A 15,849-nucleotide genomic window follows, 5' to 3' on the forward strand; every position below is an offset into this window, starting at 1 on the left:
TCTCACAGTCCTACCTGGATTCTGTAGAAGAGAAAATAAATACTGTTTAGTTTTCTTCTCTTTTTAATTTTCTGTTTCATCAAGCGATTCACACATTTGCTGTTAGCTGCAGCACTTTGCTCCCTGTAACATGTAAAAAGGAGACTTTGAAAATAAAAGTAACATTTAGCAATCACAAGAGCTTTACTCATGTTAGCACGATGTAGAATCCACTAAATATCCAATTAAAATATAAGAAAAAAATCAGAAATAAATAAAGGAAGCCTCTTCTCCAATCCTTTAATGCAGTGATGCTTAAGTAGGTTTTTTTATTGTCAAACTGAGTCTTTGAATGAAGCACTATTTAGGACTAGCAGCTGATACAGTTATAATTTAAACTGTATTCTGAATCTTGTTTGCTGTTTTTCCTTAACATGACTGGCTAAGAATGGTAAAAAATGTTCTGCTTTGTTTGTCTAGGTTCTGACTCAGTGGCAGGCAAGTACTGCTTACGGGCCTGATGTAAAGCCTAGTGAAGTCAACTGGAATGTTTCCAATGACTTCATTAGACTTTGGATTGGGTCTGAAGTGCAGCAATTTACTCAACTCTGGAGCATAAATTACACACATAAAAAACAAATTATTTGTGTGTTGCTGGATTACTGACAGCAAAATGTATGATGTCAGAAAAATAATAGGCAGAGATAGCCTGCACAAGTTGGAAAAGCTTAAAATATAGCCAAAGATAGGGGAATACTCTTTGGCAAGAATAGAGACAGTCTCAGTTCCAGTGCCGACAGAGGAAAGTTGAGTAATTTGACAGACAAATATGTGATTAATCTAGTAGGAGAAGACGCTATCTGTCTCAGTCACCACTCTGCTGCCTCGTCATTGGACTAATATCTGGATGAGACAATGGTCTGCTATCACAGCAGGAAGAGCTCTGAATCTGTAACAACCAATGGAAACCCCTTTGGAAATGTTAAGAATTCCAGCGGCCTAAACTCAGAGCAGAGGCGAACAATGTCAGCCAAACACATCAGCTGAGTTTGTTGCCAGAGTAAGTATGACAATGTTGAAGAGAACTGAATGTGAATGCTACTTAACAAGAAATCAAGCAATCTCCACCTGAAACATAACATTTTGTTTTAGAGAAAGATCTCCCAAATATTGTTCTTCCGAAATTTCATACTATATGTCTTGATGAGTTAGGAGTGATAGAATGAGCTAGGTACTTGTTTCAGTCAAAACTTACTTAATTTCCCCCTGTTTGAAAACCTCAGGATGCCAACATCTTACCATAGCTACCCCAGAGAAACTAACCAAAATATTTGTTACAAAGGGGTTATTTGGTTGAACCAGCTCTTCTCAGGTGAGTACTTTATTTCAGCATACAATAAGCCAATCATTAAAGAGTAATTCTAATTTGTAAAAAGATTGATTATTTTGGAATAAACCCATTTTTTGTTCTGGAAGAGCCTATCCAAGCAAGAGCTGTTATTCTGGAATAGCTGATTATGCAACAGATATGTCAATCCACTTCTAAAGATGTGTAAAACCTCAGTATTCAAACATTGATTTCTCCCAGTTCGGAAGTATTTTTAACTTTTAGAATTTGGTTCAGGTTACTCTTTAGCTAGGTGTACATATCTTTAGCTTCACCTTATTAGCAAATCAGGAAGGATTTTTATTGAGAGAGGTATTTACATAAAATAGCTTGTATTTTAAGAATGTTAAAAGAAATATGAAATTGGGATTTAATGTGGGTAAAATACCTTTACATCAGTAGGTAATATTACATTGTAAGCCACAGAACTGAAAGACGCACATATTTTGTGTATGAAGTTGATATGCAGAATAAAATTGTATTTTTAAAAAGATACAAAGATGCAAGTTAAACTTTAAAATAATAAGGTGCATATCTTCAGTTAACAATTTTTTTCTTACATTAATTTATATGCACAAGTTATTTATACAGTAGCATTTACTGATTTGTTTTTAAATAATATTTTGCTATTAGAAGCCATCTCCCTCTCCCAAAAGCAAACAAAATCCCCTGTCAATAAGTAAAAAAAACCTTTTAGCATTCCTTTTCTATTCAACTTTCTCCACATTTTGACTTACTTTGTTTTCACAAATTGTTTTCACAAATGAAACAAAGATGGACAGGGAAACTGGACAGGCAAATGGAAAATAAAAGCCAAGGGTTTTTTTTTTATTATTAAACCAGATGACACAGTAACAAATACAGATAAGGTACTGGACAAACAAACCTTTCCTCAGATCACACCTGTGCCTTAAAGTATGGCCATTTTTTTACCACTATATCAGTCTAATAACAGATTCTCCTCACAAATCTTTCCTCACTTACTGCCTCAAATTGCCATGGCCATCATAATACTATCCAGGCTGGAACAAAAAGAATGGGAAAGGGAAAAGAGTACAGAGAAGAAACCCTTGGAATAATACTTGGAAAGAAAAACTTTCAGTAACTGGAAATGCTTGTCTTTTAAAAATCACTATACAAGAAAAGATGCTTTTCTGAGATAACTTTTTCCCTTTCTTTTTATACTGGCTATAGCAGAAACTATCTTCTTTTTCTTACACAGCATCTATTTTCTGCTGGGCAGATCACATACAACTTCACCTCACAGGTGCTGCGCACTCCTGCTTTGTTCCAGTAAAACATGTGCTCAACTTTACGTATGTATACTCCCTGTGAATTAATGTCAACAGATAATAAACTATTTGATGCAAAAAGCTTTGTTTAACATTATTAAAAAAAAATTTGGTAGGATTCCCAGGCAGGATATTTACAGACATTTTCCCACATAAGATGGGCAATTAGACAGTATGAAAAGTGACTTCCAGTTCTTAAAGTTTCATTTAATTTGGGAGCCAATATGATTTAGCGGCTAGACTAGTTTAAAAGACAAGGAGCCAGAAGAGTTTAACATTTTCAGGAAGGCTGAGCCATTCACTGAATTACCTTGGACTAATCACTTAACTGTTATGTTCTTTAGTGAAACCATCTGTAATACTGGGTCAAAACACGCGCCCCCAAAACTCATTGAGAAACAGATGCTCAGGTCCGGTTCAGTTCTCCAAAGTAAATAAATTACAAAAAAGAGCAAGACAAATATGGCATGAGAACAGGACATTCCTTTAGCAACCTTACTAAGTCAAACTGAGATGCAGCTGCAATGAAAGTCTACTCAACTGCAATGTGGTATACCATTGAGATAAAAGCCAGCACAAAATACACTGATGTCTATTTGACTGTTAAATGCTGACTTTGAAACTAGAAGGCAAAATTCAGACTTCACTTATATAGCTACTGACTTATATAGCTTCACTGACTTCAGAAAAAACAGTGGAAATCCACGGAGTAGCATCCTGTGGAGTCTAAACTTCATGCACACAAAAGAAGACACTTTTAAGCCAAGGAAACAGGCATTGGCAGCATTCAGTACTTTGTGTTCTTTGTTGACACGTGCTTACTTTAAAGCACTGTGCATTTTTATGGTACTCTATCAAAGAGAAAACAGTTGTCATAGCCATTGTTCTAATCTGGACACTAGCTCAGACTATCTCGTGGAAAACAGCAACACTATTACCATATAAAGATGTACAGCAAATGGAAAATTAATCTGGCAGTTAAGGCACAAGAACAGAGATCAGGAATCCACCCAGGTTTCATTTCCAGATATGTCAGACACTTCCTGGACGATCACGTGCGTATCATCAAATTTTGATGTTCCAGTTTCCTCAACTACAAAATGGATCTGGCAGCACTTGTTAAAGAAGTTCTGTGCTTTGAGGCTGAGATGAAAAAAGGCTTAAAAGGTCTGCAGTTAAGGAGGAACTGCACATTGCTAACTATGCAGCCTTACTCAATTCTTTTCCTTTTCAGTTAATGCATCATTCAGTTAATTTGGCATCTCACTGAAAACATTCTGCTGTAGAGGCATACACAGTTTAAAAGCCCCTATGTGTCATCATAAACTGAACTAATACTATCTCTTAGACAGAACGCACATGAATTTTGTACTTAAAAACATGCAGAAGCCCTGTATCCTACTGAAATGCAACACAGTATGTGGAAAATCTATAGTTTCAAACAATTTTACTTGCAGTGGTTCACAAAACCTAGGAACACAATGGTATTTCAGCAAAACAGTGTGCTATGGGTTATACTTCTTTTCATAATCTTAATCACAACTATGTACTGCAATACCGTCACTTCACACATCAACAATAGAACTAGACCTAGCCACAGCACAGGGAGCCACTAATGTATCACTTCAGCATACAAAGAGCCTACCATGGCATCAAGCCAACAAAACAGTGTACTTCTGTGCCTGTATACAGCTGGCAGAGGCAGAATAGATGGGAAAACAACCTGACAATATCCTGCTGCTTTATTTACACCTCAGAGTAGTTGTAGTACAATGCCTGGGGACAGACTGAGCTCAGAATTGGACGTTTCTCAGCCCTGTGCTCTGGAGCTGGGCTGCATCCTTTATGTTTTCAGTCAATAATCTCTTTTTATGTTCTTCTTTTTTTTGGGGGGGGGGAGGGGGGAGGGGGCAGCATGCATTGAGTGTACTGACTGTGTTCCCCTAACAAAATACCAGTTCAGAAGTCATTGCTGTGTTCCCTCATCTCACACTTGAACACGGTAGAAAAATTAAAACCTAAAATGTTCCAAGGAGCTAATGCCATCTAAAGGCTAATAAGCTGAACTACAATATATGGCCACCAGCCTTATAACCGTAAGGAAAACCACTGCATCTAACTGCTACAGACTTTCACTTATTCTGTTGCTGAGAGCACCATAGGCACCAGAAGGCTCTAGCTGGAATGGCAAAAAAAACCCCAAAACAGTTCTTATTACTCAGCAAGATTGTCTCATACAAGGTCCATCTCTTTGTATATTATTTTTTTTATTTATCGCTAGAGCTTTATTAGTAACATGATCTATCCTGATTTTATTGATGAATGTTATTTCATTGCATTTACTTCAAGCAAAGTTGATAGTAGTATGAACTGCTGCTCATTTCAAAACACATCAGAAGTCAAAGAATGAATATTCTGCAGCAATATTAGAGATTTATAGATTTGAATGATATTTTTTCTAACTTTGGTAAAAGACAGGCTCCTCCAATCATGTACAGCCTTCTTAAACATGAATAAAAGTACCTGGTTTCTAGAAGATCCTGACGTTGTGCTCGATTTAAGTGTAAGGCTAAAAAACGGTTCTTCCTTGGTAACTTCTCCAGGTCTCTAAAATAAAATAATATCAATCAGGTTGGTTAATTTAAAATTTAATTTTAAATAAGTTTGCTTTACAAAACAAATACTACAAAAGTAATATTATTAAGCAGTCTGGACTTTCTGTTCAAGCTATAAGGAAAGTCAAGCTGCTGAACTATTAATCTCGGTTTGCTGAAGTGTTAAACCAGTTTTTGACAAGCATCTTTTTCTGCAAGCAACGTGGCAGTATTTCCTTCATTTCTGTTTATTCAACTAGCTCACTTAAATGAATTTTTTTCAGCTGATTTTTTTTTCATTATTTCCTTCCATAAATAAAAAACAGATGGAAAGGACAGGATGATCTCTACTAGTTCTACACGCTTGAAAGACTGAGTGATCAAACCAATTAAATTCTCTTCCTACAAGTATAGTTTCTTTTTTTTAACAAGACCTTTTTCAATGCAAAACATACTTAGATAATCTTCTTAAGAAGAAGGTTCAAATACATTTATAGTGATCTTATTTAACTAAAAGCAACTATAAAGGATTTTTTCCTCATGATTTTCTTTCAATTCCCATATTTATCCACTAGGAGTTTGATATGAAACACAAGTAAAAGTGTAATAATTATCTAGTAAAAAAAGAAATGAAACAGTCCTCATCTTCTAAAATAGTAAAATGTATGTAAAAATTAAGAATCCATATAAATGTTTTGTTAAAGTCTGAAATGTCTCAGATGTAGCTATAGCATGCCCTCTTTGTTAGCAAAAAAAAATGCTAAATTATGCATAAAGACTATAATCAGCACATTTTAATGGTTACCAATCAGTGAAAAATCAGTCTTTAAGAAAAAATACAACTGTAATTCAAGATTAAAAGCAATCATTTAAATCAAAGTTTCCTGTTCACTGATTTGATTAATTTTCATGATGGCTGATTTAAACCACTTCTCTAATATATGCTACTGTTTATGCATTCTGAGTTACAGACAGTATTTTTTTCTGCTTTTGAAACAAAATACCGCTGCCAGACTCCTCACTTTTTCTAGCTGCAGTCACACATTTACTTCTGTAAACAGGGTTATGTCCCTTCACTTCCTAACCCGTATCATGGACTCCCCCTGTCCACTTTTTACTGACATCAGTGTACTTGCAGCCGAGCAGTCAGCTGCATCAGTTTTCTGATCCAGATGAAACAAAGCTGTTGAAAACAACAGCAAATTACTTTTTATGAAGGACAGTCTAGGTACAAGAGGAGGGAGCTGGAACAAGCCTGGGGAAAAGGTGGGACTCTTTCTCTGTAACAGTCTTGTGGTGGGTTGACCCTGGCTAGATGCCAGGTGCGCACCAAAGCCGCTCTATCACTCCCCATCTTCAGCTGGACAGGGGAGAGAGAATATAACGAAAGGCTCGTGGGTCGAGACAAGGACAGGGAGAGATCACTCAGCAATTACTGTCACAGGCAAAACAGACTCGACTTGGGGAAATTAGTTTAATTTATTACCAATCAAAAACAGAGTAGGATAATGAGAAAATAAAAACTAAATCTTAAAACACCTTCCCCCCACCCCTCCCTTCTTCCTGGGGTTAACTTTACTCCCAAATTCTCTACCTCCTCCCCCCAAGTGGCAGAGGGGGATGGGGAATGGGGGTTTGGGTCAGTTCATCACACGTTGTTTCTGCTGCTCCTTCCTTCTCAGGGGGAGGACTCCTCACACTCTTCCCCTGCTCCAGCGTGGTGTCCCTCTCACAGGAGACAGTCCTCCACAAACTTCTCCAACATGAGTCCTTCCCCGCGGGCTACAGTTCTTCATGAACTGCTCCAGCGTGGGTCCCTTCCATGGGGCGCAGTCCTTCAGGAACAGACTGCTCCAGCGTGGGTCCCCCACAGGGTCACAAGTCCTGCCAGCAAACCTGCTCCAGCGTGGGCTCCTCTCTCCACGGGGCCACAGGTCCCGCCAGAAGCCTGCTCCAGCACGGGCTTCCCATGGGGTCACAGCCTCCTTCGCGCATCCACCTGCTCCACCGTGGACCTCCATGGGCTGCAGGGGGACAGCCTGCCTCACCATGGTCTTCCCCATGTGCTGCAGGGGAATCTCTGCTCTGGTGCCTGGAGCACCTCCTCCCCCTCCTTCTTCCCTGACCTTGGTGTCTGCAGAGTTGTTCCTCTCGCATATTCTCACTCCTCTCTCCAGCTGCAGTTTTCTTCTACAGTTTTTTTCCCCTTCATAAATATGTTATCACAGAGGCGCTACCACCGTTGCTGATGGGCTCGGCCTTGGACAACAGCGGGTCCATCTTGGAGCCGGCTGGCATTGGCTCTAACAGACATAAGGAAAGCTTCTAGCAGCTTCTCACAGAAGCCACCCCTGTAGCCCCCTCTACTACCAAAACCTTGCCATGCAAACCCAATACAAGTCTATGTTAGTATAAAGAAACTGGGGAAAGAGTATATTTTTTGGGTACAATGTAACCGTTCACATTACCTACAGTAATATCCTACACCAATTTGAACCCAGTTACTCACATTTTATCTTTATACAACTAAAGACATTATTTTAAATGGATATGGCTCTGCCATCTTCCTTCGTATCAGTTTTCTTGGCCTCAGAGCATACTTCGATATCGCACAGCACTCCAGACCCCTCATCTAACTCCATAGCTATACGAGAATCCTATATTAATGCATGTAATGTTTCTCTACATATGTACCAACTACTTCACAAACTTCTCCCTGTGGTCTTCTGTTCTCTTCTGATCACCCAATACCTCAGGTAACAAATCTGGCTTTGAATTAATTGAAAGTTTACAGATAGACTTACATATTCCCACTTTGGAGTCAAAATCTGACTGTGAAAGGCATTATAAACTCATAAAGACAAACCCTTCATTTATCTTTAACGTTAAGACTACCACTTTTACCCTAGATTGAAAAAAAAAAAGAAAAAAAAAGAAAAAAAGGGAAAAAAAGGAAAAAAAGGATTGTTTATCCTGTCTCCTTGATTATCTGTTGGTTTCTTCTCTCTCATACATGTTTGGAATCAATATGCAAATTGTGAACAAATGCGACAGAGGAACAGAAGTCTCTGCGATGATACGATTCTGTAAGTATCAGGAAAATCAATATCCGATTCAAGGAGAAAGACTCTAATTACTGTCGCTGTGGAACACTGAAGTTACCTGGCCTGTTTGGCCTTCTGGCTAGATAATGAGCACATGCCAAGCCCCTCAGCACAAAACCACAGTGTATTTCAGAACCAGGCACGACACCTGCTACCTCTTGTTCGGCTAGCACTTTGGGAGCACAGAGGGAAGATGAACGTATTACAAGGCACGTCAGAGAGCTAAAAGTCTAATGGGGTGCCTGAGCAATGTGCGTGGCATCTAGAAATAAGAAAACATGGCAGGAAGCTCGTGCTATTGTTGTGGCAGGACAGGGGTATAGGTGATGTAAAGACAGAAGACACAAAACTGTGGGAAACCAGGATTCAGTACTTCTGCTGCTCCAAGGTGAGCCATGCTTAGAACGCAATTCATGACTTAAGAAACCTTTTAAATGACTTTTCTTGCCTCACCTGTCAATATTTCTTGACTACACAGACCTATGAGTTCAGACCAACATCTTCAAGACATTTTATGAACAAGTGTTCCTCAAGAGTAGAAGGAACAGCTTTTACCACAATGTGCTTTTTATCATTTCTGTTTCTCCTGATTTCAGCTGGGATAGAGCGATTTTCTTCCTAGTAGCTGGTATAATGCACTGTTTTGGATTTAGTAGGAAAATAATGTTGATAACACACTGATGTTTTTAGTTGTTGCTAAGTCACGTTTATACCAAGTCAAGGATTTTTCAGCTTCTCATGCCCAGCCAGCAAGAAGGCTGGAGGGGCACAAGAAGTTGGGAGGGGACACCACCAGGACAGCTGGCCCAAACTGGCCAAGGGGATATTCCATACCATATGACATCATACGCAGTATATAAACTGGGGGGAGTTGCCTGGGAGGGGTGGATCACTGCTCGGGAACTAACTGTGCATCGGTCAGCAAGTGGTAAGCAATTGTATTGTGCATCACTTGTTTTGTATATTCTAATTCTTTTAGTATTGTCATATTATTATTATTATCATCATCATTATTTTTCCTTCCTTTCTGTCCTATTAAACTGTCTTTATCTCAACCCACGAGGTTTTATTTTTCTCGATTCTCTCCCCCATCCCACTGGGTGAGGGGAGTGAGTGAGCGGCTATGTGGTGCTTAGTTGCCAGCTGGGGTTAAACCACGACACTGTTGTACTGAATGGTAACCATTTGTCTAAAAAAGTCCAACCAAGGAAAATTTTATTCCCCAAATTAGAGACTGCAATGGGATATTCTGGCCAGAATCTCAGAATACACCTCCTACAGCAGCATCAAAAATACTTCTGTTAGAGAATTAAGAAATGTGACCAGTGTCACATGCAGCCCTTTTATCCTGTCTTTTTTATTCTATGTGGGACAGTGTTAATTAGTTGCTCTCACAGGAATTTGTTCCACAAACTCAAACCAACCTTTCTGTTGCTTGCTCTATTGTGCTATTAAGCTGCTGACTGTGCCATCAGCCAATCATTTTTTAGGTACTGACCACCTGAATGTTAAGCACCTCGAATCTGATGCGGTATTAAATCCGCATGGAAGGAAAGCAGTTAAAATATCAGGCTAATCAATATTAGCCTTGACTAAAACTCTCCAGAAGGCAAAATGTTACATGATTACTATATTTTTGAAGAATAATAGTTTCAAACTCAAGTAGACTGCATTTCTGTAGTTCCCCAAGATGTAATGAAGGAATGTAGATTCTGGGAGTGTATGATCTTTGACTCGTGCATAGAGCCCAAAGATGCAGTCAGCTATAAATAGTATGCAGGAGTAATGCAACCATTACTACATTCTGCTATGATTGCACTGCTGTTCTCCAAGATGGACATGAAATCCAGGCCTATTCTTCATCAGCAGAATTAAGAACAAGTTTGTCTACACACAGAGATCCATAAATAAAATGGTTTATGTTGAAGATGCTCTTATCCCTCTATATTTAAGCCTGATCCATCACCCACTAATGGCAATAGAAATCTTCCTACTGACTCAATTAAATGTTGGACTGAACTATTTATGCTACCTCTGATGTCAGGAAAAGTTTATTATTTCCTTTCAACAGGTAACAGAATCTCCTACTTACTGTTCAATTATTTTGTATATATATTTTTTAAAGCTTCTGCATGAGGGGCATAACTGTTTTGTAGATGTCAGTATGAGCACAACCTGGATAAGAAATTTCAAACTTTCACAAAAGACTCCAAAACCAAGTAATCATGACTGGTCAGAATGCACACATCTGATGGGGAACCAATTTTACCATGGAAGGATTAAACTAAAACTTTGAATAGGCTGTTTAGATTTGGTGCAAGGGGTTTGGGACAACTCTAACATCCTTGGTCTCTCAGGTTTGACAAGGATCTGGCCTGGCGCTACACCAGAACCAAAATCTGTCATCTCCTCTTCATCTATTTTCTCTTTCCCACCTTCTCCCTCTCTTGTGCCGGTGTCTGTGCAGCAAGTACACAACAAAATGGTTTGAAGACCTGATCTCACTGAAAAATATTGCAGGGGAACACTTGGCTGTCAGCTGGGTCAGTCTTCTCAGTGTGCTTCACTGTCCAGCACAAATGCATGTGCACGGAGTCACTACCAGCTTAAATGTGTACTGTACTGTAACTTCGGAAACCTAAGACCAGATAGAGATAAATGACTTACACTGGATTGGTTTTTAGCCTACTGTCTTCGAAAGTACTGTTCACATGCTAACTTCTATTTAACATGCACAGAAAAGGTAGATTGAATTGCACCTTACCAGATAAGCCTAATGGTTGATATAACCTCATATTCTATTTCAACCAAAAACAGTTCAGACAAAGACAAAAATCTCATAATGGACTACTAAGCAAACAGGCAACCTAAAAATATTTTTTTCTAACCAGAGCACATGTCTATTTTTTTTCCTGTGTCACCTTAAGCATCAGGCTTTATCACCACTATTAATATTTATGCTAGCTAGCGTGAAGTATTTATTTATTTATTTAATTTCCCCTAAACACTTCGGCTTGATCATGTGTTTGAATGATGATTTCCCAGCCCGACTAAGCGTTTTATTTGGGGAAAAAAAAAAAAAAGAAAAATCAAATTTGCACTTGCTACACACTTGCTTACTCTTCTCACAACCTTCCCACTACTGATTTACAGACACTGTACACATTTCATGTCTGTTACAGCATTTCTGAGAAAGAGCAATGCGATATGAATAGATACACTACTACTGTAACAGCACACGCATACCGAGGGCAGAGTTTAACAATTTTCCCTTTTGGCAGCGAGGCCGGCCGATGTGACTGACGGGTCCCCCCGCTCCTGTCCCACACCCGTTCTTCCGGGCTGTTAACTCGGTGAAAAAATTTACCTGTCAGAAAAACCTCTTAAAAACGTTTCCCGTTGCATCCCACAGTCGGGGGGCTTATAACTAGCCTACACCGCTGGAGGAAGCGGTGCCATCAAGCACCGGCTGTGAGGCCGGGCCCGGACCCCCCCTTCCCGCCTTGGCGGCGGACCCAAGCACTGGGACCTGCTCGGCAGGGGGAAGGGAGACGTTCCCCGGCTGTACCACTGTGTGCCCCCTGCGGGGGGGACGGCATGAGGCGGCTGCCGCTCACCTCGGCACCATCCGGCTCCTTAAAGCCGCCCAGCGACGAAGCCCAGAGAAACAGTCCCGCGCTAAGCGCCGCTCCCTCCTCCAGCACCTGGCCATCCTTCCCGCCCGCCTCTTTTCCTCTCCTGTGCGGCAAATGGTACGAGCCGCAGCAGGTGTGGCCGATGGGACAAACCAACAGCGGGCGGGGGGGGGGGGGGGGGGGAGAAGCGGTGCGGCGAAGAGTGATGAGAGGCGGCGAGGCGGGAGGGCGAGACCGGGACGGGGCTGGCAGCGGCCGCATCATCGGGGAGCGACGCGAGGAGAGCAGCCGCGGCGGGAGATTGAAGTGCCTGCGCCGCCGCTGGGGCCGCGGCGAGGCCAGGCGGCGAGGGGAGGGGGCGGCGCTGCTGCCGCCACTGCGGCCGTTGCTCGGGAGGAGGAGAGGAGGAGGAGGGGGCCGCCCCTCCGCCGGTAAGTGCCAGTCAGCGGGTGGGGGGAGGGTGAGGGCCCCAGCCGCGCCGTGGCCCCTCCGGGCGGGGAGTCCGGCTCCACACCCCCGGCGGCGGCTCCTCGTGTGCCTGCGCAGGGAGGGCTGCTGAACAGGCAGGGCCCTTCTGGGTCTGCTCCTACTCCGGGAAGCCGCCGGGCTGCAGGCCGAGGGGCCGCCCCTGCCCGGGTGCCCGTCCTCGGCCTGTGCCGAGTCGCCCATGCCAGACTTGCGGATTGGGAGGAGGCTTCTGGTGAACCGGCGCCGTCTGAAGCGGGAAAGGGCGGGCGTGAAGCCGGGCGAAAACTGGTCTCCTCTCTCCAAGGTTGCAGTTTGATGAGTACAGGCAGTCCCCCGCCCGCAGCGGCTGCCCCCCCCCCCTTTGCTGGCCCAGGTGTTGGCACAGGCAGGCCATGAACTGAATCACAAAACTAATCCCGATTTAAAAATAAAGTTGTGGGGTTTTGGGTTTTTTTTTTTTAGCTTGAGTCAGCTTCCTGAGCTGATTCAGTGTATGGGCAGCAGAAGCGCTTGTGTGGGCAATAGAGGTTAGTGCAGAGGAGGAACTAGTGGCTGGAGCTGCTGCTTGTGGTAGAAGTGCTGGTTGAAAGTGTTAATAAAGCTACTTGCTAATTAGAACATCTGTAACAACTCATGAGTTATAATTTGGCCATTCTTATCTTGATGGAGCATTTCTTTTAACGTTGAGGTATTTCAGATGGCTTTTGGTGGATGCATTTCTCCTTATGCTGTAGAAACTGCGTGTACAGGCTAGATTTCTTCAGTGAGAACTTCACCTTCTTCGAAATAGATTGCTTCTTGTATAGCAGTACTTGGGGGGAAAAAAAAAATCTGTGGGTCACCATTGCTTGATCACCTTCAAAAGTTGGTTGCAAAAAGAGCAGGCATTTAGGAAACTGACAACTATGTGACTTTAATTCTTTAACTTTCTCAGTGTATTCACTTAGCAGAACTACATTTACGTTCTGTCACATACTGGATGACCTTGTGTGTATAGGCATTCTTGAGCATAACAGATGTGATGAAAGGCATTTGCCCTTCCCCTAACCGGCCTTTAGAATCCTAATGACAAAAGGCTCAAATATGAGGGAAGGCAAATTTGTGAGCATGTTAGAGGATAGTTCTGTCTCTAACCGTGACAAATAGGGTGAGGAAAAATGGAATATTCCTAAGAAACTCTGTAACTGGACACTAGTTTGATAGGTCTCAAAAGCATCTTGCCAAATCACTTTTATCTACAGAAGACACACCTCTCACGTGCAGGACTCTGCTAGTCTGAGTTTCTTAAGTGAATGTGGTAGCTGAGTCAGTGGCAGCAACTGTTTATCATTCAGTCTTGTTAGATGACCTTTCCCATCTTCTGGTGAGAAGTTTGAGCTTTCCCTCCAGCCCCTTGCTAGTATTTTTACCTCACACTCCTTGTCTCAAACATACCCATGCTGCCTAACCAGCTCTCTGTGTCTTGGAGGTTCAGATGCCATTAGGGCTTTACTTTCACTTCTTTCAGTTTCTGTTCTCCTTGTCTACAGAGATTCCTGGGAATTTGCTTTTGTTTCCAGTAGACCAGCTCCTTTCTGGCAAACCTGGGCTTCTCTTAGAAAAAGGGGGTTTGATACTGCTTGTACAGAGCTGCTAGAGCACTAGACTCAGCCTGGCTTGTAACTTCTGCTTATTCAATCAGTTGTTATTGTATACAGATCTCAGCTCAAGTCACCGCCCTCCCTGGTCTTCTTACTGTTGGCTGAAAGTAAAAATCAGGGGTTTCATTCCTTCTGTCTTTGCCTCTCTTTCTTGCATCTAAATTTGTTCATTTAAGCTAAGAAGTAACTGGTAGCATTTTATTTATCACTAGTGCTACCAGAGGTTTGTAGCTCTCCCTCCTCGGTAAGTCACACAACTACAGTAAAAAAAGCCTTACAAGTTTGGAAAGCTTCCTTTCTTGTCACATTTTGTGCACCAAAATCTTCTAAAGCCTGTTTACAATGCCAAGCAAAACTTAGTCATGCAATTGTAATAAAAATGTTTGCTGCTGCTTACCGCTAAGAGTGGTATACAAAAAAGGTAGTATATTAAAAGTATTGAATGGCTATGGCTTTCTTTTATCCCTTTTTAATTAAGCCTCCTTTTACTATCCCAGTTTTATTTCCATCTTCTTTCCTGCAAGTGGATGGATTTCAAAAATAATCTTACAATGTAATCTGTTGGGGGAGGGGGGGGGGACCAAAACAAACAAAAATCCAACCAAACCCACAAACCCCACATATCTATGGATTAGGCGTCAGACATGCCGTGGTTAGTTATAAAACTAAAAAGCTACTATGGAATGAAATGAGACTGACTGGGTGCAGGGCTAATAGCCAAGCCCTGACCACCCCGAAAGCGGGGCGCGGCGGGTGTCGCCCCCCGGCTCCCGGGCTGCTGCGGCCCTGCCGTGGGGGGGCTCCCGCCGGGGGCGGCCCTGCCGTGGGGGGGGCTCCCGCCGGGGGCGGCCCGGCCCCGGGCGCTGTGTTCGGCTCCCGCTTCTTCTTCTTCTTCTTCTTCTTCCTCCTCCTCCGGGACTACCGCTCCCAGAAGCGCCCGGGCTGAAAGTGAAAATAAACGCCAGGTTACGCTTCTTTTTTTTCCCCTCCTCTCCCCGGCGGCGGTAGCACATGTCCTTTCTCTTTTGTTTTCCGCCTGGCAGGCCGGCTGCGCGCTCGGGCTGCGGAAGCCGCCGGGAATCGGCACCCCGAGGGAGAAGTGGGGTCGGGACCCCGCCGCAGCGGTGTCCAGCAGCTGCCGCCCGGCCCTCTAGAGAAGCCTAGAAGCGACGGTTTTTACGGAGCTGGAAGTCCAGGCTGCGGAGTAAAACTTTGCAGTTTCTCGCCGCGGTTCCCACATGCAAGTTGATAACGTGCGACCAGCTGCTTTTCTTAGTGCTGCTGCTGCTGCTGCTACCTCGAGTGCTGGGGGGCCAGCGCTCTCCTCCCCCACCTGCTGCTGTTTCCCTTACCCGGCCCTCCAGCTGCTCGGTGGGTGTACCTTGCCATGTGGGGCTAGGAGAGGTGCAGCGATTCTCCACAGCGTGAAGCGGTAAACATGGAGGCGGCGTGCAAACCCGACGGCGGGGAGCAGAGTCATCAAGGCAGCGGCATGGACGCCCCTGGGGACGCTTCTATGGACTGCTACTTGCGATCTCAGGGCTTGTACAGAAAGAGAGTTGCCAAGGATGGATCTTGTCTTTTCAGGGCTGTGGCCGAGCAGGTAACTGCTTACATAAACAAAGCTACTTCGCGTGAAAGTATAGGAAGTGGATCTCATTAGTGGGTGATAATTAGTGTTAAAATGCAGACAAGTATAGGTTAAGGTTACACAGTCGTGTGCCAGGGAAAAAAATAATACTTTCTGTCT

At 42.8% G+C, this 15,849-nt stretch overlaps 1 protein-coding gene across 2 annotated transcripts in view; it reads left to right on the forward strand.

Annotated features, from left to right (window-relative positions):
• Window positions 1–12,394: 12,394 nt before the first annotated feature.
• Window positions 12,395–15,849, forward strand: part of OTUD4 (OTU deubiquitinase 4) — a 36,280-nt gene continuing 32,825 nt past the window's right edge. For both annotated transcript variants that reach the window (XM_050895369.1, XM_050895370.1), the window contains exons 1-2: window positions 12,395–12,422; window positions 15,143–15,702. In XM_050895369.1, the coding sequence (XP_050751326.1) occupies window positions 15,538–15,702 (165 nt within the window). In that variant the 5' untranslated portion in view covers window positions 12,395–12,422; window positions 15,143–15,537. The remainder of the gene's footprint in view (window positions 12,423–15,142; window positions 15,703–15,849) is intronic.

Source organism: Gymnogyps californianus, chromosome 4, assembly GCF_018139145.2.
Source record: "Gymnogyps californianus isolate 813 chromosome 4, ASM1813914v2, whole genome shotgun sequence".
NCBI lineage: Eukaryota > Metazoa > Chordata > Aves > Accipitriformes > Cathartidae > Gymnogyps > Gymnogyps californianus.